The following is a 26,113-nucleotide window of genomic DNA, read 5'->3' on the forward strand; positions in this document are numbered from 1 at the left end:
CTTCATACTCTATCACTCAGTAGCTTCATAAAATGATTCAAGTTACTCAACTTCTGATGGATTTGCAGGAAACACAATTTTTCTTCTCAAAACCACCACCATTTACTGACCTGTGCTAACCATAGAATATGTATCACATGAAACTCAAAGCTGCTGCATGTACTTTAGGAGACTGGAATCAATGCCAACTACAGTAAGGGGATGTAACTCACTCTTACCTATTATTCTATAATAGTAAGTAACATAATTTGGTAAAGAAACCAATTTTTTTGAGTCAGAAATTTGTTTTTTTGATAATAATTACCTGTTCATAATATGGGCACAGACTCTCAAGCTGTCCCTACAGTTATATCTCAAGAATACTGGACTTCCATTTCAGTCATAGTTGATAAATGAGAGGATTTAGTGCCACTTCCACTAAGGAGAGACCACTCTTGTCTGATGTGACCATCTTATCAAGGAGTTGACATTTTTGCACTTTTATTGCTAGAAGTAGCTAACAGATATAGTTAAAATCTTTTTTCACGTGGGGGGGTGGTGGTTCTGGATTTGAAAGGTAGTGGATTCTTACATATTATGATTGGATTATATATTATCAAAACATATTTTTTTTTTTAATTTTGAGGTCCTCCAGATACCCAGTTTTATAATTTCATTCATGAATATCTTGTCCACCTGTCTGTACATCATATATATATATATATATATATATATATATATATATATATATATATATATATATATATATATATATATATATATATATATTACTTTTGAAACTTTAAAGCAGATATTTTGAGATCAAAATTTGGAAAACAAACCAATAACCTCCATATCTTTCCTGACCCAAAATCGATTTAAAAATTGAACGCTGGCACCACTTCAGAAGACAGAATAGATTTGAACAAATAAATTTCCTCAAAATAATCTGGGTATGGTTAAATAATCAACTTGTATCGTTGCGTTTAACATCAGTACTTTAACTTTCAGGCCTTTCTTCATTAGAGTACTGTTTCATAGAGATGCTTCACCTTAAAGGAGCTTTGAATAACTACTGCCTTTAGCATCAAATGATATATTGCTAAGAACATAAAACATTTAAGATGGGACCGCTATAATGAATGAATTTATTTGCTCCATGTCTATAAGAAATAAAAATTTAGCATAGGACCATTAGGATCAGGGACAGTATTTGCTTCATATCATCTGAAAGGAAGCTAACAGTTACAAGTCAGAAATTTGGGACCCACTTGATTACAAAGATTAAATGTACCTAACACAAGTGAACTATACAATTATTGCTGAAAATTAAATATATTTGCATAGAAAACTTCTGTTCAGTATGTTCTTCAGTTACTTTAAAGGAATAATTATTAGATAAAATGATTATTTCAATAAAAGCATGTAATGTTAAGGTGTTATATTTTAGGAAATATAAAAAAATGAAGGAATTTTCCACACATCCAAAAATATTGGCATGCAACATACAGTATAAAAAAGCAAGTAAGCTATGACGTAGGCCGATAAATCAGCCCTTCACCCGTGATGATATTGATATAATGTATTCATTAAAAGCTGCAATTATCTGCATCAGATTTGGCTGCACATATCAATGTACATGTACATGTATATTCTATACACTTACCGGTATTTCTTGTGTGCTGCTACCATCTGCTGAAGGGTTCTTTTGGTGACATGTAGATTATATTTCCTGAGCAAATCATATGTTTGGTGACTTGTAAATCCATCTGGAATAGCACAACCATCTGTCCTGTGTCCATTTTGAATTTCGTGCTTGATATGGCTATTACCAATTACTGATATGTGTCTAAAGTGTACGCAGGTTTGTTCTGGAATGATTTGCATGCAGCAAAATTAGATATTTTAATGAACAGGTGACATCAGACCCACAACATCATCAGTATCAACACAGATTTATCGGGTTAATTTATTGGACTAGCTATGATGTAGAGATAATTATTTCATTATTCTTTTAAAATAAGATTTTTTTTGAAAAGCAATCCTTTGGAAAACTATCTAACACTAAATTTAAAATACTTATGAGAAAGAAACATTTAAGATAACAGGTAAGGCTTACGGTAATATGATGCAGTATTATCAGAGTTGTTAATAAGAACATGCAGGCTGTACAGAGTTGTTATTGATAACATGCATGTTATATAGAGTTGTTATTGAAAACATGCAGGTTGTACAGGGTTGTTAATGATGACATACAGGTTGTACAGTTGTTTAATGATAATGTGCAGGTTGTACAGAGTTGTTATTGATAACATGCAAGTTGTACAGAGTTGTTATTGATAACATGCAGGTTGTACAGAGTTGATATTGATAACATAAGGTTGTACAGAGTTGTTTGTGATAACATGCAGGTTGTACAGAGCTGTTAATGATAAAATGCAAGTTGTACAGAGTTGTTACTGACAACATGCAGGTTATACAGAGTTTATATTGATAAAATGCAGTCTGTACAGAGTTGCTTAATGATAACATACAGATTGTACAGAGTTGTTAATGATATGGGTCATAGAGTATATAGCTTGGCCTTACTCCAGATGTGTACCTTTCAAAAAAGTGCTAGCTCCACTTGGTCATTTCCAACAATGGATACACTTGTGTCATGGAAATTAGGCATTCTTTTTGAGGGATCCTAGTTAATGAAAATTTAAAAGTTTCCTGATCTGGCTTTAATTTAGAATTTAGGGACTTTGAGCTGGACTCTTGCTCAGGTAGGTTTAGAGGAGATAGGGCCTGGTAAAAGTCTATGCAGTTCACAGTTGTTTGTGAATTTTACAAGAGCAAGTATATTTCTTGGCACCAGTACCTCATCATAGATTATGAATTTTATGACAGCTTGACTGACTTTGTAGTACAAAAATAATCCTCATCTCATCTAATAGCAAAATATTTCCTATGACATAACTTGAGCCATTAAACTATTTTATTAAATCAAAAATTTCTTTTAACTTCAACATTGCAGCTGTCTTAAACTTCTTGAAGTATGTCAGTACAGTATGGAGATCTTTACAAAAGAGTGAAATTTCAGATTCATTTTAAATAGTAAAACTTAATTGTCAGATTGTATTAGATTTGTGGTTAGGAGGAGTTTTCATTTTTCATTGTATCTTTTCAATGCATCAGGCATTATTGCTTAAATAACATTAATGCTATTTTTGTGTCTAGCTTGTGTGACTAACATTTTAATCAACACAGCTGAATATCCTGCTGTTTGTCACAAATTGTGATCGAAATAAATTCTAAATATCCAGTCAGACATATGAATATTTGTATCATAAATATAGAACAGATGGTAAATACCCTAATCATGCTATGAGAAATAAATAGCAATACACAATAATGTCCTTAATCTGATTTGTCTTATTCCTGTACAAGACTGAAATACAAAATATTTAAATTACTTCTTCATTGTTTTCCTTGCAAAACTTAAGGCATATAATTTGTTTGTGATATTGATAGAACATCCAGATGATTAGTCCATCTAACTTCTTTCAGTCCTTGAGTGATTATCAGATTCCTTTTTATCCTTTCTAAAGGAGTCAAATTGGTTTTGATATATCTATTTTCTTTATTTGATCAGAGGATTCAACAAGACCCTTTGTATGCCTTTCAATTTAGGTCAGAATCAAGAGTTATACTTACCAAGGCAGCCACTGATACATACTTTTTACAATATGTAGAATTGATAATGTCCATGTTAATTTGAAGTGGTCATGAATTTTTGTTTTGTTGCTCATATTTATTAGGAAGTATGACTTTACCTCCTTCCCCATCCCCCAAGGCAGTAATTGACTAATATTAAGTTTTGCTTAACATTATAGTATCCAAACCAAATTTGTTCCATTTCTTAAGATGTTTATCTGTACTTTATCATTACGTAGACATTTCTTTATATATAAAATCACATAGATGCTGATTTTAAATTGGATTTCTGAAAAACCGTTTTCAACAATATTGCTTGGAATAGATTTCCAAAAATACTCTTGTACAGATTTTTTCTGTGATATTTTTTTTGTGTTTATTGGACAGAAATAAATAAACAAATTGCTGGTCTATATTTTATGTATGTATGTACTAATTCAGCTTTAATTAAATTCTAATTGCTTTCAAGTTTCTTCTATGTCCATACCCAATACATAACTAACTTAGCACTAACTGACTTGGTTTTGCATATTCTTTGTTACAGTATTTACATAAGTGTTTGGAACATAAGTATTTTACACTCACATTTTATTTCACAGCAGCTTCAGATCAAAAGGTTTTATTTATTTTCTCTTCTTCAATCTGTTATTGTCTATATTGTATATACAAATTAAAATTACCTAATCACATACATGATGTTTAATACCAGTATCTAGATATTGCTGTTGACATTAGCCTTATGCATTCTTGGAATATATTATCTGATGTATATTAAGTATATTTTGACATGAACTTACCACTAATTTTCATCTTACATATATTATAAATTTGTCAGTCTGTTTGTTTCTTCTCACCATAAAACATAGTTTTTTATACACTATCTTCTACCAAGAGGTCTCTGCTGTAAAGAATATTATTTATACAGTTGCTTCCTCCAAGATACCACAGGGATGACACCGTTTATTGGCTGGAGACATTCCTCCAATCATATTGCATGCTCTCTGTTCTTCCGTACTAAGAATAGTTTTTTGTTGCTAATAATAGGCATTTTTTATATTTAGTTCTGTCGGTCTTTTGGCCTTGAATAAGTCAGGCTATGTAAAAGGACAATACTCAAATTCTAATACTAAGAGGAAATCATTAGACTCAAAGTGGTTACTTCTAGATATTGTTGACAACTTTAGTGTAGTACTTAAAATGGTCGATATTTTCTGTAGAAAATACTCATAAAAGGTAGTTAGTCAAATATGTTATGACTTTTTTATCATTTCTCTGTTGAGCAATAAAAACAAGTAAAGGCTGGAAGCATTTATTTTTGACTACATGTATTTAGGGGGTTACTGGTATATGCTTCTGATCATTAAAATGGTTATCAATATCTTGCAATATGTGTTTATGTATTTAATCTTGTTTAACATACTATATTATCAGAACTCTCCAGGTCACAAGTATTCTTAAGACTTTGTTAACACATTTATGTAACTTGCACCCAACTGCAATGAACATACACAGAGATCTATCATCCTTTAATGTGCTGGTAGATTAGGATCTACAGTATTGGTTGTACTACTGATTTCAAGCAAATATGGTAGACACTGATCTGGTGGTGCAAAATGGAATTGCTTATCTGGGTCAATTAAAAAATAAACACTGTATGCCAGATTCAAAGGTGTGTTGATAGACAAATTTTGAACCTGGCTGCAACGAACAATGTCTTATCATTAAAGAATCTAAATTTACCTTATAAAGCGGCTATTTAACATTTTCTCAGAAAGGGCTGATTGCTTAGAAAAGAAAAACTTGAGCAGTATATGAAATTCAAATATTTAGAATTGGCTTTCATCACAAAATTGTATGTTACAAATCAGCTGGAATCTGTTTAATTGTGTGATACAGAAATTATCAAATTAGTTGAGGTTTCTTACATTGTGCTATCTATAGATGCAAGCAGAGGAGTCAGCTAGGGAGGCAGCAGAGGAAGCTGACAGGCGGAAAGAGGAGGAGAAACAAAAAGAGGCTGCTGCAGCAGCTGCTGCCAACAACAAGAAAGGAGGTGGCAAAGATAAAGGAGGTGCAAAGAAGAGCAAAAGTCGTAGCCCTTCTGCCAGTAAAAAAGGAAAAGGGGATGGTTCTCCTTCCACTCCACAGCCTCGTAAGTGTCACTTTACTTTATTTTGGTTGTAAGATCAATGACACAGCAAGATAGAGGTTCTTTTATATCGCCACCTCTGCCCATCCATTTGTCTTTCTGTCCATCGCATAATCTTGTGTATACAACTAATCCTGTAGATTGTAACAGATTCTACTGAAGCTTTCAAATTATTATTATCACCTAAATCATTGAAAAACCATTTTGCTCCCACAATATATTATAAAAGTTATTCCCCTTTTGACTTTCATCTGGATGCAGTGCATGACAGAGTCTTGTGAATGTGACTAATAGCAAAGTTTTTAATTGTTTGTAAAGAAAACAGGAAATGTTATGGTCATTATCTCATTAATAGCAAATCTTCAAATCACTTTGCTGCAACAATTTTGTCTGAGTTATTGACCTTTTTGTTTTGTAGCTGAATGAAGTATAAGACAATCCGGGGAATGCACCTAGTCTCAGAATTGTTTTCTAAAATGCACATATTGACAAATCAATGACTACTATGATATTTATTAGAGTTATTGCCCTTTCTGACTTGCAGCCAGATTTAACTTATGACAGAATCTTGTGATTGCAACTAGTCTTACAATATTTTATGGATTTATATATACGATGTCAACATTAATATAATAAGAAAATAACAAGAAAAAAATCAATAATTCCCATTTTTAAAATAATAAAACATAATTTTTGTCAAAATATCCTCTGCATTCCCTACTTATCTCATGCCATAATGGGCAACCTTAAGTAAAAATCTGTAGAGTGAGAGAAAAAAAGAATTTTAGCTGGATGAAAACCTTAGACTTGAACTTACAACAAGTAACCTAGAGGAATTGAAGTCCTTACAATGGTATGTGTATATTCTCCATGGGATTTTTCTAGTATTACATGACACCAGTGATAGAGAGTAATAACAGCCTATGGATGTAAGTAGGCCAAATGGTAAATTCTATGGCAAAAAACATACTGTAATTGATTTTATCTTTTGTTTTGGGGTTTATGGTTTTTTAAAGTAATAATAAGGTTCTAAAACAGATCATTTGTAAATATTTAAAACGTCTGACTGTTTCACCCACTTTCTCTTTCTCTCTGTCTGCAATGGTTGCTCAGTCAGTATGTCAGTTATACCTCAGTTGATCCAGATTACACATGCTCTCTCTCCCCCCTTCCCACCCCATCGGGAAGCCAGGTGATTAAGTGGTCAAGGTAATTCATCTTTACAGATCATTCAGACATCTCATCTCTGTCTGTGCAAGTTTTAGCCACCGTTTGACCAACATGGATAGGTGAGAAAGCTTGCTTTTAACTTCCCATGGGTCAATATTTCTTTCCATGGTTATCCCAGGTTTATTCTCCACCAAATATATACCTGCCATTATAGTCTATCGTGTGCAAAAAATGGCATTAAACCTCTCTCTCTCTCTCTCTCTCTCTCCCTCCCTCCCTCCCTCCCTCCCTCTCTCTCTCTTGGTTGGTCAGGCAGCACATCACCTTTATCCTAAGATGGCAGAAAGAGAAAGAGAGAGAATAAAAACAACGTTATGGTCAGTAGCAATGGAAGGTATAACATATCAGTGCCTTAGATCAACTGTAAATAGCTTTAAATGCTTGTATTACATGTTGTTGGTTCATAAGTTCATTTTGACTATTGCCAACTCATACCTGTGTACTTGCCAGTGATATGATGTCTGTGCTTTTACTGCTTTGAACATACACTACTGAATAGCCATACCATGTTGTAGTGCTCTACTTTTTTTATTTAAACCAACTTTCATGTTTCATTTCTAAGCATCTCATCTCTTTAATTAGTATCAACGAATTAATAATTTCTAAAGAATCGTGATTAGCTACAATTGTTGTAGAACTTAAATTTTGTAGTGGACACACCTGGAAGGAATGTAAAGAGTTCACTCCCTCCATCAATACACAGTTTCCTTTTGTCAGTCTTAACTCTGAATTAACATAAGTATGTGTATTAGTATGTGGTATAAACAAAATGTATAGCATGTACAATGTATCTTTGATATACCATCTGTAAACATGTCTCATTAAAAATAAGCTGAGCAAGCTACATTTCCTTTTAATGAAAAACTCATGGTATATTAAAGGTATATCATAAATACTATTTGAATCTCCATCGAGTATGAATTAAAAACTCTCTGATCTAACATGTATCATAATAGTAATAATTCATATTTAAAACTTTTGTTAATGTTGTTAAGAATTCTCTTGTTTATCCAGAGATAATACTTTCCACTCTGGTGTGTGTGTGTGTGTGTGTGTGTGTGTGTGTGTGTGTGTTTGAGAGAGAGTGTGTGTGTGTGTGTGTGTGTGTGTGTGTGTGTGTGCAGAATCATTGTACAATCATAATATTTTTATAACATATTGCATTATTAATTTATTTACATCATTAACAGATTCAGACTACAATAGGATATGATAACTTTTGTATGTACTGACACTTATGACAGTAACAGATAAAAATATTGTAAAACAAGTTTATTTGATATAACTTCATTGCTATGATAAAATTTTGTCATTCATGAAATACTCAGTTAATCATTTGTTCTCCCTTTCAGTGTAAACCAGTGGTTAAAACTTTTTAAAATTACTGTCCATGGTAGCTCAGTTGGTAGAAAGTTGAATTCCTAATTAAAGGGTTGCAAGTTTGATATCCACCCAGGCCATCCTGCATTGGCTGCCATGGTGTGTCCTTGGGAAAGGCACAAAGCTCCTATTTCCTTGGCATTAAAAACCAACAACAAATATTGTTTGATTTACACTGGATGCATTTAGAATCTGATGGGAAATGCCTATTGTAACTGAAAAATCCTCCCCTTTAACCCAGCTTCATAATAAAAATTAATTCTTCACTCCCTAGGTCAGATTTAGTTTCATAATTTTGAACAGATGGTATTTAAGCCATAGCAGGGTGCAAAACATAGTAACAAATCTTTTACTTTTTAGCACCAAACAAAAAACAATGTGAGTTCATATTATTTTAATTGTGATTGTTTACTTCATTGCGTTTTATTTTAGTGTTACCTATGTCATCGATATGCTATGCCCCATTATGTCCCATTTGTTGCAAATTTCATTTCTACTCAAAAAACTTCTGAAGGACTGCATTGGATTCAAATCAAATTTTGCATGGGCCTTTACATTCTGAAGACCTATGTTGAGTTTTAATTCACCGTTTTCCAACAGAATTTGATAGAGTAATGGCCCCAGTTTAACACAGGACATTACCCATACAGTCACATCCAAATTTTATTTTTGACTAAGAATGCTTTAAGAAAAATAGCTGAAACCAAATTTGGTACGATGATTTGCAACAAAAAGACATAGGTCATATATGATTTTCACTATTTCTTTTGGACAGATTTTTACAGTTATTGCATTTTTGGGGGAAATAAGATTTCGTCCTTCAATTGCATCATACTGGCTGGAGCAGCATTGTTATACTGACATGTTTCTTGTTTTATTCTTATTTTCATTGGTATTTTTTTGTTGAAATGTTTGTTTTCTGTTTGAAAATATCACCCAGTATGTACATGTGACCCCTGTAGTTTCAAGAAGAGCAGGGGACACAGTATTTGCCATCATTTCATCCATCCATCTTGTCTGCCTATCACATTCAACATTCAAGAAATTTGAGATTAAGGGAGGAAATATTATCGTTAGAAAGTGTTACATACCATATGGAAAATGGGAGGAGCACATCTTCAACATGGTTTATATGACCTTCAAAAAATCCTTGAATTTGAGGGGTTGCCTTGACAATGCCTTGAATGTTGACAGACTTGATTTTATGCCTGAAATATATTTTGTATCTGTTGAAAAATCCCTTAAATTCTTCCCCAGACTCTTGTAGATTATCTCAGAAAATATATTACTTTTAATTTTATAATTTTTATTATTTATGATCTTTTCTATCTTTTGAGTAAATAAAACAAATTGGATCAATTGTGTGGATCAAATGATCACAGCACAGTTACTAGATGGAGTAGTATCCCTTTATTCTGGTGACACACTACTCAGTTACGTTTTTTTTTCTTCTACTTTTGTACATATTTATGCAGTGAGAAACAGAGTAACATATGAAGAAAGTTAAATTCATTAGGAAAATATTCCTTGAAAACTGTTGAAAATCACTGAAAAATCACCTTGAAAAATCCTTTACAAAGCAAAACTCTGTGTCAGTATGAATCAAGGTCAAGATCCCAGACCAAAATTTTCCATCACACATCCCTCTTTTCCCTTTAACAAGAGATGTTGAAGACTGAGGCATGAAACTTGGGTTACTGTATATATTCATGTACATGATCCAGACGTAAACTGCATAGACCCAGATCTGCATCACATAATGTACTGGCATATCAGGGTCTCTGTGATTTGTTAGGACTAATCAGTAGAACAATCAAAATAGACCCTGATCTGCCAGCATATTATGCAACAGCAGATAAGGATCTATCTTGTTAGTACTTGAACCCAACTTACAAGCAAATATATACATTACTTATATAATCATCATTAGAAGATGTATTTCTTTACCATGTAGATGATGATATCTTTTGTAACAGATGAATGCCTGGATTGACAATAGAACCTAATGTACATATTTTCATATAAGTTAGATCCGATTAAAAACTGCATAGAACCAGATCTACCATTGCATGATGTGCCAGCAGATCTGGGTATATGGAGTTTGTTTGGACAAATCAGTTGAACAAACAACATAGACCCTGATCTTCCATTGAATTATGCAACAGCGGATCTGGGTCTCTGTTGTTTGCAGTCATATGTGACTTATAAGTGTGTATGTATGGTACATACAGCAATCCATACATGGAGTATTCTAGATTATAATTCATTGAAGGAAGAAAAATCAAATTTCCTCATGTTTGGATTTTATACTGCAGTATGTATTTTAGCATCATTGCATTTTCAAAATTTTTTCAATTGTACCTATTCACTCTAGTTTGTTCAATAGCAATGTACATTTTACATAATTGTTAGCATTTTATTCAATAGCAGTACACATTTTATTTAATCATGTTGATTTCACCACAAGCAAAGTTAGCAGATCCAGGTATCTTGCTAAATTTTCAAATCTTGTGCTCAGAAGAATTATGTGTGTTTCAATATCAGATAGTCATTATTCTAACTTGGTGTCTGCTCCATTGAAATTTATAGTCCCCTTAATGGTTGCACTATAGGGGTTTTAATGTTGTAGTGAAAGCATACCAGGAATTAAAACTACCAGTCTGAAATGATGCAGAATTGTTCTCAGATTGCTGTGCCTTTGCCATACACTATGCAGATTAAATACTCTATGTTTACCATGGGTTTTTTTCAAAGCTAATATTGATAGTTTTTGTTAAGAGAACCAAGAACTAAAATGGGCAAGAAAAAAAAAGATTGTATTTGCATCAAATGATTATTGGTTTTCTTGACATTTAAAATGCAGGAGCGTTATAGTCAGTTGTTTTCTACACGAATCATCATGAACTGCAATTAAAATAGGCTCAACCAGGTCTATTTATAATCAGTGCATAAATTACCCAAAATTCTTTACTCAAGAATTAATTTAGTGAAGACCATATTTATAAACATAAAGATAAATATCTACCAGTAAGTTCTTATGTTTGAAAATAGGAATATACTTTTAATTGTATCTTCTCTATTTTCTCACTTATAAGTCAAGTCCAGCTGCAAACTGCACATAACCAGATGTGTCATCACATAATGCATTGGCAGATCTGTGTCTGTGCAGCTTGTTAGGAGTAATCAGTAGAAAAAAAAACAAGATAGACCCTGATCTGCAGGTGCTTTATGCTACAACAGATCAGGATCTTTGTTGTTTGCTGTTTGACTCATCTTTTAAGCAAATATATATGGTACCGATTAAGAATCACTGCAATATTATATTTTATTCACATGATAATAAACAGTTAATTGATACTAAGTGCAATCAGAACTGCTTTTTAAATATCAATTAAACTATGGTACAGGTAAATATTTCTGTTTGACCAAGTCTTACTAGAATAATCTTTACTTGTTTAGCATCCGAACCTGAGACAGAGGAGGATAAAGCAAAAAAGAATGTCCACGAGAAGATGAAGCAGGAGTTTTACCACGCCATTAAAGAGGAAGGTGGGATTTTATAGATTTGTATTTTCCTATATTATGACCCTCTTGTAGCACCATTGGTAGAAGACCTAAAGAGCTTGGATGTTCCTCGATCCACTGTCATCTGTAATCTGGCATTTAGCATACACTTTTTTATTTATCACTACTTGTTGTAAAAACTACATATATCTGGATAATAATCATGATATTTGGCATTTAGTTTCATTCATTGGGAGGTCTACTTGGTCCATAATGGAAATGGCACCTTCAGACATCCATTAGGCTGCTATTGTGGCCATCTTTAAAATATTTTTGTCACTACTCCTCTCAAGCAGATAGTAATGTTGGCTGAGATTTTCACTAAAATATTTCTTATGACCTATGTCATGCAAGTTATAATTTAGGTGCTCTTTTCAGCCCATATCAGATTTGAAAGCACCTGAATAATAATAATAATAATAATAATAATAATAATAATAGTGACCTTATTTAGGAGGGTGATGGGATTAGTTGCATGGAACTAACCCTCCTTATGGCCGTCTATTATATGCATATTTACATTCAAAGTACATGTACATAATTAGACAAACACACAGACACACACACAGCATTGATAAAAAGCTGTAATTTTATATGGACATAATAAACAGAAAATTCAGGTACATTTTAAAAGGTTTCTTTTTTTGGTGGGGGAACACTAACTTCAGATATTTCAGCTTTCATGGATTAACAAGCAATATTCTAAAGCTAAAAAATGAAGGATGATAATTACACAAGTAAATACATAACTTTGGTTTTAATAGCATTAAAAAAAGACCTCTCCAGTGTCCTACTGGTTAGAGTGTCTGCCTTGGATGTGGGAGGTCATGGGTTCGAACCCCATCTGAATCATACCAAAGACTTATAAAAATGGTATTAAAAGCTGCCTCACTAGGCGCTCAGCATTAAGATGTTAGTGTTAGGACTGGTCGGCCTGGTGTGAGGATAATATGACTGGGATGGACATCATGCTACATGTCTGTGGTATGATGCCCCAGTGCTAGACATCACTTTAAACTGTCACACTGCAGACATCATAGTGACATGACTACAGAATCGTTAAAGCTACGTTAACAATCCAAATCACACCCAATCACAGCATTACAATTTTTTTACTGATGCAGAATTTGGGGTTTCTATTTATCCATCAAATTACTAACCATGTTCGGTGTAATTACAACAATGTCATCAATGCTTCCAGTCACCACAGTACCATGAGAGTTTCTACAGGTACTTCACCAACCATTTATTGACTTGAGAATCAGATTTTCTCATTTTTTTCTTTATTGAAATGTCATTGATGACTGCTTTCATTTACTCTAGTGTGTTCACTTTGCCTGCACACAAAACACTTTACAGAAAGTACATTTTACCAGATTTCTTGTTGATCTAAATAATAGATAAGACAAAGGAATTGATCCCTTGTTAAACTGAATAAGGTGTCAAACAAATCATTTCCATGTTAATATTTCAGTACATTTAAATAGAAGATAATACAAAATACGTATAAAATCATTGCATATTTTGTGTGGGAATAATGTTCCATTATAAATGAAATTACTGTTGTCATTGATCCTGTTTATTTTGTCCGCAACCGTCACATTACCAGGCACATTGGTTTTGTAGGATCTTTAATTTTTGTAAACTGTGTGGTCACTTACAAAACATTAAACAATGTTTCTTTGAAGTAGTATGCTGCGCATAAAATGTTCTGTCAAAAGTGATATTTTTTTTTTCATCAGTGCTGTCAGAGAACATGATATTAATGCAATAAAATATTCTGGTTAGAAAATATGTCTTACAGGAAGTAAATGATGATCCCTGTAGCCCATATCTTTTGTTAATTTGCTACCAAGTTGAGGAGTGCCATTTTAATTTGAGAACAAAATATCATTTTTACAATATGTTTATTAAGAAATATCATTGTCACAGTATGTCTGTTTAAAAATATCTTTATCACATATCTGTTAAGAAATATCAATGTCACAATATGTCTTTTAAGAAATATCAATGTCACAATAAATCTGTTAAGAAATATCAATGTCACAATATGTCTTTCAAGAAATATGATTGTCACAATATGTCTTTTATGAAATATCAGTGTCATAATATGTCTGTTAAGAAATATCATTGCAATACATCTGTTAAGAAAACAATATTGTCACAGTATATCTGTTAAGAAATATTGCTCTTCCTTGTATAGAATCAGCCTCAAAAATCCGTCTGGAGCTGATTAAACTTGTTGCTATGGCAGTAATTCAGGACTTGAAACACAAAGCTGATGAGGCATATAAGGACATGAATGATTGGCTGGGTGCTCGCTTCCTCAAGGAAATGGAAAGGTAATGCAAATGTTTACCCTTTAGAAAAAAACATATTCATTGATTGAAATGTTTATGTATTTACATATTTTCAGTTTCAAAATCATGATGGTATGAAATATTGAATATGTTTGTACTGTGTGCAATTTATATACTGTATAATTTTTGGTACATTTTCATTCTATAAAAACCATGATTTCTCAGATTTTTCATACGGACAATATTGTCTTGTTAGCAATATATTGCAAATATTTTGTACTTAAAGAGGATTTAGACAAGAATATAAAACCCTCAGATTTCAACAATTATATGTTACTTATCACACATAAATGTATGATACATGACATGCAGAAACTGCTTAACAATGCTGCCAAAAGTGCACGAAGACAGTTAACCTTGGCAGGTCTGAGCAGGTATCAAACCTAAGACCCTTGCAATATGAGTCCAATGTTCTACCAGCTGAGCTACTTGGACATCTGGACCCTTGTGACAGTGCTGCATAGTTACTAATCAGTCTTGGAAAGTACCCAAATTTCATATCTCTGTCTGAATGGACATTAAAGTAAAAATTAGAAAAGGGAAAGAAACTGATCAGTGACCCTGACTTTGAAAGTGAATCTTTGTGATGCATGAGATTTCATTAAAACAGAAATGTAAATGCATCATGATTCAAAACTGAACCTCACCCAGTTTTTAAGATGTGAAACACACAAAAAAGCAACCATGAAATATATACCTGTGACCCTAACTTTGAAGATAGGATCCCTAATATGGAATGCAACATACCTTCTAGCAGCAGTATCTAATTATACCAATTTTCATTTTTTTTATCTTGAAAAATTCATCAAGGAAGAATGTCAATGAAACCTAAAAAAATTCCAAATTAAACAGAAAAGTTATTATCTATTTTCTGCAGTCAGTCCATGAGAACCAGCTTTGTTCTGGAATGAACTCTCTGCTCAGGCTGACTGCAGAGTTGCTTTACAGTCACTCTACATGATTTAGCATGCTCTCAGTAATCAAATCAGTGAGCAAAAACATGCAAGTATTGTGTCAGTTGCAGCTGAATTTAGAATATGAACATTTGGGAACATGAAGAAATACAGGTCATTTCAAGTATAACAGGATGTACTCTTGTCTCGCAATTTGCAACTTCACTCCAAATTCAGCTAGATCCCTCCCCTCAATAAAAAAAAGAGTCGATGTCTACCTGTCCTCACTGGAGGGTGCCATTCCTTGACTGAGGGAAAATAAGATAATCCTTTAAGAAAAATTCTGTCTCTGCATTTTATTTTATTTCACAGTGGAATAAAAACTTAGAATTCCTAGTGCCTCTGTGATTGGTGTTTAACATCTTTATTTAGGGTCCTGCTTCATGAAGACTCCCAAGCTTTTTGAAATTGTCTGTCTGACTGTAATTCATTGGTCCAGCAACAGTTTGGTTTCTGCAAAAGAACTTTGCTGGAAATGGTTGGATTTGAGGAAGACTTGGTGTGCATTTTTATATTGATCAAATCTTTTCATTTATTACCATCATACAGAAGTTATATTCCATTATTGCCAGTCCTCCACATGTTTGGTTTCTGTTGCATAATTACTTTACCAAGGATTGTTGGATTTTAGCCAAATTTGAAAGGTAGCTTTTGACCTTAAACCTATAGATGCTCGAGCTGTCTGCATTTCACAACATTATTTTCAGAAGTTGTGACCTCTGTTAGACCATCCTCTTAACGTTCATTTCAGCAGTATTACTTAACCAGAGATTCAGAGGTTCCTTGTTTCTACCAGATTTTGCATCCACTTTTATATTGCTTACAGGAACTTGTGAATTAAATGATGTCATGTACATTTGTAAGTTCAGATCGATCAAATTGAAGATATCTTTTCAGCCGAACCAGTCTCACGCAGGAAGTATACCATATAAAAGACATTGAATGAGTTTGGTTTCCAGCTTTCCACATTATTATTAGAGGAGTTATAGTCCCTAATTCCAATGTACTTCTCACTTTGATTTCCTTACATGTCTTTACCAAGCATTGTTGGGTTGTTAGCAAATTTGCCATGTAGCTTTATATAGATAAAACCTTGAGTGAGTTCAGCTTCTGGTGTTTCACAGCATCATTTACGGGAGTTTTATCCCCTTATTACCCATCCTTTAAAACTTTTTATTTTCACAGGATACCTTAACCAATGCTTTGTTGAATTTCAGTTACATTTAGTGTGCATCTTTATACAGAGAACTTGATTGCATTTCATTTCCAGCATTCTGTGTTAGCATTAAGAGGAGTTATGGCCCCTGTTTGGTCATCATCCTAACCATTGTTTTCTTCAGTATAACTTTACCAAAGATTACTGGATTTCACCCAAATTTGGTATTTACATCTATGTTGGCAAAGCATTGAATGATCTTGATTTCAAGCATTCCAAAGCATATATGGGAGTTTATTGCCCCTGATTGCCTAACAGCCTAAGTTTTATATTTCCCACATAACTTTACCAAAGGTTTTCTGATTTCAATAAAATTTAGCATGCAGCTTTCTATTGATGAGACTGTTAACGAATTTATATTGTATCATTGTGCACACATGATTACAGGAGTTATGAACCCTGTTTATTGGGACCACCTGCCTTGGCTTACAACCAAAATTGGCATCCACCATTAGATTGATGATATCATAAACAAATTACATTTTCAACATTCCAAACATCATTAGGCATGAGTTATGGCCACTGACTGCCTGTCCTTCTAAAGGAAAACTTCACCATAGATTGTTTAATTCCAAAAAGATTTTAAATGCTTTATTTATTAGCAAAATTTCAAATAAGTTGGAATGACAGAAGTTTCTGGAGCTCATTTGTGGTGCTCCTATTGGTCGTAACTATTTATGCTTACATGTGTCTTTATTTGTGTTGAAAACCCTCAAATACCTCCACCCACCTTCTTGGAGGTCTCCTGGATTTGCAGCTGTACTTGATGTGTCTTTTTATGCATTTGCTAAATAGAAAATAGCCCATTGGTTCCTGTTTGTGATAAATTGTCAATGTTATGCATGCTAAAGTGATTTTACATTATTATGGCACTATGTTTGATGATCTTGATCTTGCAAGGATCAACAAAAATCACTTTTTTAAATATATTTCAGCATTGAACATATGTCAGAGATAATGAGACATGCCATTGAAATGAAGACAAAACTGAAACATGAATTGGTGCTTAAACAAGAGGACTTCCTTTTGAATGAGGTTGGAATTTGATTTTCATTTTGTCTTTTGATATTTATTTATCAGATTGAAGACAACCTTATCAGCTTACATGATAGTGTTATTTATCTAAAGAAGCATTTAAATTCTTTCAGATTTACATTTAGTACAATCAGATGGCCATGTGGTATAAATATACATTTTGTCTGGTTTTTGTATAAGTACAGTAACAGACATAAAGTATTTGTCATGCTATACAAAGTTACAGAGCAGTCCTTATATGACCGCTTTTGCTACTTTTGTATTGTATGGCAGTGACAACATTATAGGTTTCCTGACACTAATTGATGCAAGCCATTTTATTTGCAATGGGTTGTCTGAGAAAAACGGTCACAAAATCAATGAATTTTCATACATGTTAAAATCTTGTTCCAAATTCATTACTGTAATACTGGGAAAATATTTTATCTTCTGACAATTTTAAGAAAGATTGGGATTAAGATTAAATACAGTTAGGTCAAGATCAGCAAAATAGATTTTGGAATTTATAGATGCATTAGGGAGCAGGCTAAGGAACATGGAAAGACCAAAGACATGGAATAGTCTGGTAGAATGATTACGTCAGAGGCCATCTCCATCACTGTAATATGATAGGAATATTTCAAGAACAGTTGGAATTACATAGTTACAATATGTTTAATATAAAAGTAAATACAAGAGAAAATTTGAGATACAGAAGGTGAAACAGATATTGACACTCATGCACACATGTGCACACACACACACACACACACAGAGTTACTTCCATGATTCATATGCAGTTTTTCATTAAGAAGATATGTTATTTTCCTTAGATTACAGATTGTTTAAGAAATAAAATCAGTATGCGTAATTGAATCTCTACCAACATAAAGCTTATAAAGTTTTGAGACTAAATTTGCTGGTAGGCTGGCCAGCTGAATATGGTATGTTTTACTTTAAATCAGTTATACAGTTATTTAAATGATGTTTGACTTATTGATTGTAGATGGCACCATTATTATTTTAGATATTATAATTGGATCTTTATTTCTCACAAAAAAAACTGAGGTAACCTCCTTGTTTAAGATTATGATGTTTATAATACATCTTGCTTGCTCTGAGACACAGTATACTTTCAACAATTTGGAAAGTAGTAAATCCCATTTTAAGAAGAATTTCATCATAATTGAATTAAATTGAGATTTCAACTGATCATGACAGTTTACTATTCTATCCATTTATGAAACCCACAGAATCACAAAAGTTTGATAAATACTTTCTGCCCATTACTGTGCATACAAGATATTAATATGTGTAACTATCAATCATTTACATTAGGATATTAATATGTGTAACTGTCAATCATTTACATTAGGATATTAATATGTGTAACTGTCAATCATTTACATTAGGATATTAATATGTGTAACTGTCAACCATTTACATTAGGATATTAATGTGTAACTGTCAATCATTTACATTAGGATATTAATATGTGTAACTGCAATTCATTTTCACAAAGATATTTTATGCATAACAGTAAATCATGTACACTAAGTTATTACTATATGTAACTGTAAATCATTTACATTAGGATATTACTGTGTGCAACTGTCAATCATTTACATTAGGATATTACTGTGTGCAACTGTCAATCATTTACATTAGGATAATAATAATTGTAACTGTAAATCATTTACATTAGAATATTAATATGTGTAACTGTCAATATTTTTACATTAGGATATTAATGTGTGTAACTGTCAATCATTTACATTAGGATATTAATGTGTGTAACTGTCAATCATTTACATTAGGATATTAATATGTGTAACTGTCAATCATTTACATTAGGATATTAATATGTGTAACTGTCAATCATTTACATTAGGATATTAATATGTGTAACTGTCAATCATTTACATTAGGATATTAATATGTGTAACTGTCAATCATTTACATTAGGATATTAATGTGTAACTGTCAATCATTTACATTAGGATATTAATATGTGTAACTGTCAATCATTTACATTAGGATATTAATGTGTAACTGTAAATCATTTACGCTTTAAAAAAATTCACAGAAGGGAAATGTAGGACTCATTGGGATAATGAAAAAAATAAAGTTATATTGTAAGTTTGTTCACTGATCCTTCTTCAGAGTGTGGTTGTGTTGAAATCACCCAGGCCATCACCTCTGCCCACCCCAGGAGAGGCACCAATTTATGATCATTTTACAGTGAACCAGCTGCTGCAGCTATATGATCAGGTACATTAAAGAACTTTTTGCAATTTTTTGCCTCCATTTAATACAGTGTCAAACAAAACCTCTAGTTGATGTAATTTCTAGGTCACCACTCCACTCCTAAAGCAGAGCAGATCCGCTAAAAAAACAGTGTCTGAAGATTTTGCATATTGTCCACCAGCCTTTGCACACCTGTCAACTCTCACGGCAAGTCAAAAAAAAACCTCCCAATTTTGGGGGCTATTTTATGCCTACCTCCTGATTTTAATAATATCTCCCAGCTTTTGCAGAGAACTCCCAATACATTATGTCTTTCATTTTTTATTTCTCCTAAAATAGGTCCTACATAAATAGATATATTGTATGCAATCCACAGAAGCCATGTTCTGTTTTATCACCTCTGAATAGTGTTGTGACAAAAGAGTTACCACACTAGAAAGAATTTGCTTCTTCACTAAATATAATCTTATGTTTAAATGTTATTAGCATAAATTTATGATTTTTTTACCTCTACAACAATACTAAAATCAGAAAATAAACCAGAACAAAAAAATAAACCACAACTCTAAAATTGTCAGTAATTAATTTCAATCCCAAGAATGGTCACTGTGAATGCTGTAGCTCCATATGCCGTAGCTCCATTCGCACCAAAGAAACTTACATGAGTAAATACTGGCATTACTGTACCATATATAGGAACATAAATAACCATCATTAAATTAAAAGTAGGAATGAAAATCCATACCATGCAGCATGTGTGTCCTCAAAATACTAATTCAGAATAAATATGTTTTGCAGTAAACAATGTAAAATGCCTTATGAGTTGGCAATAAGGAAATAAGGTGGAATATAAGATGAGGGAAAAATAGTTGCCACATGTACGGTATTGTGGGACTACGTATTTAGGCACCTTTAGTTGTGATAAATTAGGGCATCATTTGCCAGTCAGTTGCTGGTGCTTACATAACACACTGTAGAACATGGATTCTTTGAATTATTTTGGAGGGCCAGTTGTTTTCACAAGATAGTTGCATTGATAAGGATTAACTGTTAATTAGTTGCACTGGCTTTCTTGCTTGTTTACTTTGGACTAATCTTTAGCTATTGTATAGTTTGGCCACAGCTGACCAGAATATGAAAATAAGGCATGTTCTGGGGGAAGATAAGGTGTGTCATAGGGAGAAAAGGCACGTCCTTTGAGAATTTCATGTGTATAGGACCAGGAAGTGTTGTCACTATTTAGTGAGAATGAGGCTTAAACTCACCATTTTAGGTCCCAATTTCCCAATTTTAGGTCCCAATCTCCCAATTGTAGGTCCCAATCTCCCTATTTTAGGTCCCAATCTCCCAATTTTAGGTCCCAATCTCCCAGTTTTAGGTCCCAATCTCCCTATTTTTTAATTCACTCTCCCTACTTGGCTTTTGAAAAGTTGACAGGTATGCTGGTATATGTGACATCAGAGACAGGAGTCTTCTGTGTACATGTATGTGATTCTGGTGGAAGTTTGAGAACAATGCAGGTATTTTTGATCCAAAATGCTGACTTTATGTGTTGACTGCATTTGTAAAAACAAGTGTATGAAATGATCAAAGGTACTGTTCTCTCATTTCCCAAGAGATGGTAACTTTAAGCTGCTTTGGGTAAGTAAAATAGGAAGGACCAGCTTTACTTGGACTGAACACTCAAGGTCATATTCAGCACATTTGTGAAAAATCTGAGTTTGATAAATTAAAGTCTTGTAGACTATGGAGTGACTAGATAAATAATATATGGTCTTAGTTGAAGGCAAATGGAATGTCCTCCATATTTGATAATTCAAGTAACATCAACTCAACATGCATCAATAAATCAATGCAGTCATGCATTGAGTACATATAAAGGCATAAAAAATTCCAGCTAATGATTATGACAATAATAATGAAATGATGATAATGACAAAGATTATGATGATACCCAGTCTGTTTGCATTTACTTCTTCTACTTGTTTGTTATTTTCTTTGCCAGACTCATAATCATAGCTCAGTGTCACTACTTTTACATGCCACATATTTAAGTTGATAGAGTTGGATGTATAATAAAACGTGTCTTGTGAGACCACTGCTATGAAAGACCACCTGTTTTGAGAGACCAGGTTATCCTTGCATAGATTTATTAGTTTTATAGTGTTATGACCTGTCATGAGAGGCCACCTGTCTTGAGAGACCATTATTTTTTGGCAGAATGGGTGGTCTTTCAAGACAGGTTCTCTGTATAAGGGATAAAAATAACTAGCTATTATTAACAAATGTTTGAAAATGACCAACTGAGGAAATAGAAAACTCTAAACTACAGAAGGTGTCAGAATCCACTGACTGTCCCATCAGTGATGTCACCATAACATGTGGCCTACTGCATCATAGCTAACTGCTTTTGACTTCTCACATATTGACATTGATGCATTTGTATCGAGACAATAAAAAAAGAAAATGAAACTGAATGATGTCTTTTAATTCTGAATTGGCCCTAGAAACATCAGCCTTGTTTACTTGATGGAGAAGAGTGTTGTATTTGAGGATTTTAAAATGTTCATGATAGACATAACATACTATTACAAACTGAGTATTACCAGTGATGAATCAGGTAAAATAGATAGAGTGAAGCACCAATATCTGGATAATATAGTCAACACAGATTTTGTCTGGAAAAGTGGTTGTCTGTATAGCTGGTTTTTAATCACTTGGGGATTTTAGTAGACAAAAGATATTTTGGAAGTCTGCACAGGCAGACAATCCATTTAATTGATTTTAATCAGTTGGGTATTTTTGCTTTCACAGAATATGGTGAAAGTCCATATAGGCGATGCTTAATTTATGCCATAGATGTATTCCTGAGGTTACGACATAAATAAGAAGTAATTTTCTTATAGGATACTTGTAAATAAGGGAAGTTCTGGGGTAAATTATGCCTCTGAGTTTTCAAGTAATGATTATTTATGCATAATTTTCAAACAAATTGTATACATGAACTGCATGAGATTTCACAGCTGATGATACCAGCAGTGGCATAAAAATGAGTGAAGTCTTACAAATTTAATTTTATTTCTTTATTATAGACAATGTTAAAATGAAAGCACGTAAATGAGTTGGCATAAATTGAGTGTCACCTGTACATACATGCAAACAATCTGGATAATTTATTATTTAATCATTTAGGGATTTTAGTTGATTGGGGATGTTTTGGGAGTCTGTGCAAGCAGTCAGTCCACTTAATTGATTTTAATCAGTTGGGTATTACAGCTGTCATAGGATATGGTGAGAGTCCATGCATACAAGCAATCAATCCACATAATTGATTTTAATCAGTTGGGTATTATAGCTGTCATGGGATATGGTGAGAGTCCATACATACAAGCAGTCAATCCACATGATTGATTTTAATCAGATGGGTATTATAGCTGTCATGGGATATGATTAGAGTCCATAAATACAAGCAATCAATCCACATAATTGATTTTAATCTGTTGGGTATTAGGGTATTGTAGATGTCAGGAGGTTTGTTGAGAGTCCATACATACAAGCAATCAATCCACATAATTGATTTTAATCTGTTGGGTGTTAGGGTATTGTAGCTGCCAGGAGGTTTGGTGAGAGTCCATACATACAAGAGATCAATCCACATAATTGATTTTAATCTGTTGGGTATTAGGGTATTGTAGCTGTCAGGAGGTTTGGTGAGAGTCCATACATACAAGCAATCAATCCACATAATTGATTTTAATTTGTTGGGTGTTAGGGTATTGTAGCTGTCAGGAGGTTTGGTGAGAGTCCATACATACAAGAGATCAATCCACATAATTGATTTTAATCTGTTGGGTATTATAGTTGTAGGGAGATATAGTGAGAATCCATATATACAAACACTGAATAATTTATGTTTAATCAAATTGGGGTTTTAGATGTGAGGGCATATGTTGGGATTCCATATGAGCAAATGACCCATATTTTTTGTTTTTAAATATTCTGGAGAAGTACATCGCATGTACATTTATGACATGGCAATGTTGTCAAATGTATAAGAGAATTTGTTGTGGATGTTGTTTTAATATACTTGGCATGCATAAATTCACAGTAAAATCAACTCACAGATGTGATTTGCTTTTCACATCTCTGGGAAATCATAACCCACTAAAATATAGTTTCTGTACATGAGAGAGTCTTCTTTAAGTATAAAATATAGACTCTGTACTTAAGAGAATCCTCTTCAAGTATCACATATAGTCTCTGTACGTGAGAGAACCCTCTTTAAGTATAAAACCTTTGTAAAGTGTCAGATATAGTTTCTGTACATCAGGGAGCTCTCCTCAGATACATTATCAGATGTAGTTTCTGTACATCAGGGAGCTCTCCTCTGGTACATTATAAGATATAGTTTCAGTACATTAGAGAGCTCTCTTCAGGTTTCAAATACCTGTTCATCAGAGGACCCTCCTGTACATGAGGGAACCCTCTTTAAATAGAAAATATAGCCTCAAGTCTGTAAATGTGAAATTTTCTTAAAGGATCAGATTTAGTCTCTTTACATGAGAGATATCTCTACAAGTATCATATAGTTTCTTTTCATGAGTGAACCCACTTTTAAGTATCAAATTTAACAGGACGGATATTTAAATTTTCTTTTCTTGATGTCTTTGGGACCATTTGCAACCAACCTCTGAATTTTGAAATTATTCAGTTTCAGTATCTGCATGTCATTGAAACAGGCACATGAAAGCAGTGGTATATTTATTTGATATACATATATTATAGAATGTATCAGCTGCAGTATTTACTTTTGAATTTGAAATGTAATAGTAAGACAAGAAATAAGAACTTGTATGGATGGTTATATGAAAATGTAGGATTTATTTTCTACTCATTACAGTGTTATGACTTTACCATTTATTATATTACTAATTATATCCATTTTTCAGTTTGTGAAAACAGCTCCAACAGGTGTGATGTCCAGTAAGTCTTTTGTTGAGACCTTTGAGAATATAGTGGCTCTTACACATGGTATGGAGGAGCTACCAGATGTTTGGACCAGCATTACTCCAGCACAGGTATTGATATATGACATTAGGTCTTGATATATGACATTTAGGTATTGATATATAACATTTAGGTCTTGATATATAACATTTGGGTATTGATATATGACATTTACATATTGATATATTACTTTTGGGTATTGATATATGACATTTATGTATTGATATATTACTTTTGGGTATTGATATATGACATTTAGGTCTTGATATATGACATTTAGGTATTGATATATAACATTTAGGTCTTGATATATAACATTTGGGTATTGATATATAACATTTACATATTGATATATTACTTTTGGGTATTGATATATGACATTTATGTGTTGATATATTACTTTTGGGTATTGATATATGACATTTAGGTATTGATATATGATATTTAGGTATTGATATATGACATTTGGGTATGGATATATGACATTTAGGTATTGATATATGACATTTGGGTATTGATATATGGCATTTGGGTATTGATATATGACATTTAGGTATTAATATGTGACATATAGGACTTCCTATGAACTGTATATTATATTAGAAGTATTGTATGCACTTACTTTTAAGTTGAGTCTAACTGAAAACTGCAAAAAGATCTGCCATCACATAAAGTATAGCATATCTGGGTCTATGAAGTTTGTTAAAAGTAGTCAGTAGAACAAACAACATGGACCCTGATCTGCTGACACATAATGTGATGATAGATCAGATTCTATGTTGTTTGCAATTGGACTCAACTTATAAACAAGTATATATATGATAACAAATGATGACCATGAGAAAGAAAACAAAGTTGATAATGAAGATGATAATGATGGTGATGACATGTATGTAAGAGAATAATCATGGTCTTAACTTTCCTACAGATTCAAGAGATTAGTAATGGACTGTCCTCAGACAGTGAGTATGTGGACTGGCGGCGGTTCATGCTGGCCCTAGCCCAGCCCTTGCCATACCCTTCCCAAACAGATCTGCTGCAAACATTGGGCCATTTCCGAGAGATGGACCAGAAGTCTACAGGCTTTGTTACCAGGGAACAGTATGACAGAGTACATATTCATTTTATTGTTGAAGCATGCAAATATATAATAATAATAATAATAATAATAATAATGATAATAATGGCTTTATTTAGTGAGGGTGACACAATAAGTTGCATGTACTAATCATCCTTGTAACCTTCTATTATATGCTTATTTACATTCAGTGTACTTGTACATAGTTACACACATACACACACACACACACACACA

General features: G+C 33.0%; 1 protein-coding gene across 3 annotated transcripts in view; it reads left to right on the forward strand.

The window, feature by feature from the left end:
• LOC149807291 (sperm flagella and cilia-associated protein 2-like) overlaps positions 1 to 26,113 on the forward strand; it is a 122,196-nt gene that overhangs the window by 81,368 nt on the left and 14,715 nt on the right. For all 3 annotated transcript variants that reach the window (XM_089964851.1, XM_089964859.1, XM_089964867.1), the window contains 7 exons: positions 5,620 to 5,830; positions 11,897 to 11,986; positions 14,205 to 14,343; positions 17,466 to 17,565; positions 19,708 to 19,815; positions 24,741 to 24,869; positions 25,727 to 25,909. In XM_089964851.1, coding sequence (XP_089820977.1) covers positions 5,620 to 5,830; positions 11,897 to 11,986; positions 14,205 to 14,343; positions 17,466 to 17,565; positions 19,708 to 19,815; positions 24,741 to 24,869; positions 25,727 to 25,909 — 960 coding nt within the window. The remainder of the gene's footprint in view (positions 1 to 5,619; positions 5,831 to 11,896; positions 11,987 to 14,204; positions 14,344 to 17,465; positions 17,566 to 19,707; positions 19,816 to 24,740; positions 24,870 to 25,726; positions 25,910 to 26,113) is intronic.

Source organism: Sinohyriopsis cumingii, chromosome 1 (genome assembly GCF_028554795.1).
Source record: "Sinohyriopsis cumingii isolate HCF-2022 chromosome 1, ASM2855479v2, whole genome shotgun sequence".
NCBI classification, from domain to species: domain Eukaryota; kingdom Metazoa; phylum Mollusca; class Bivalvia; order Unionida; family Unionidae; genus Sinohyriopsis; species Sinohyriopsis cumingii.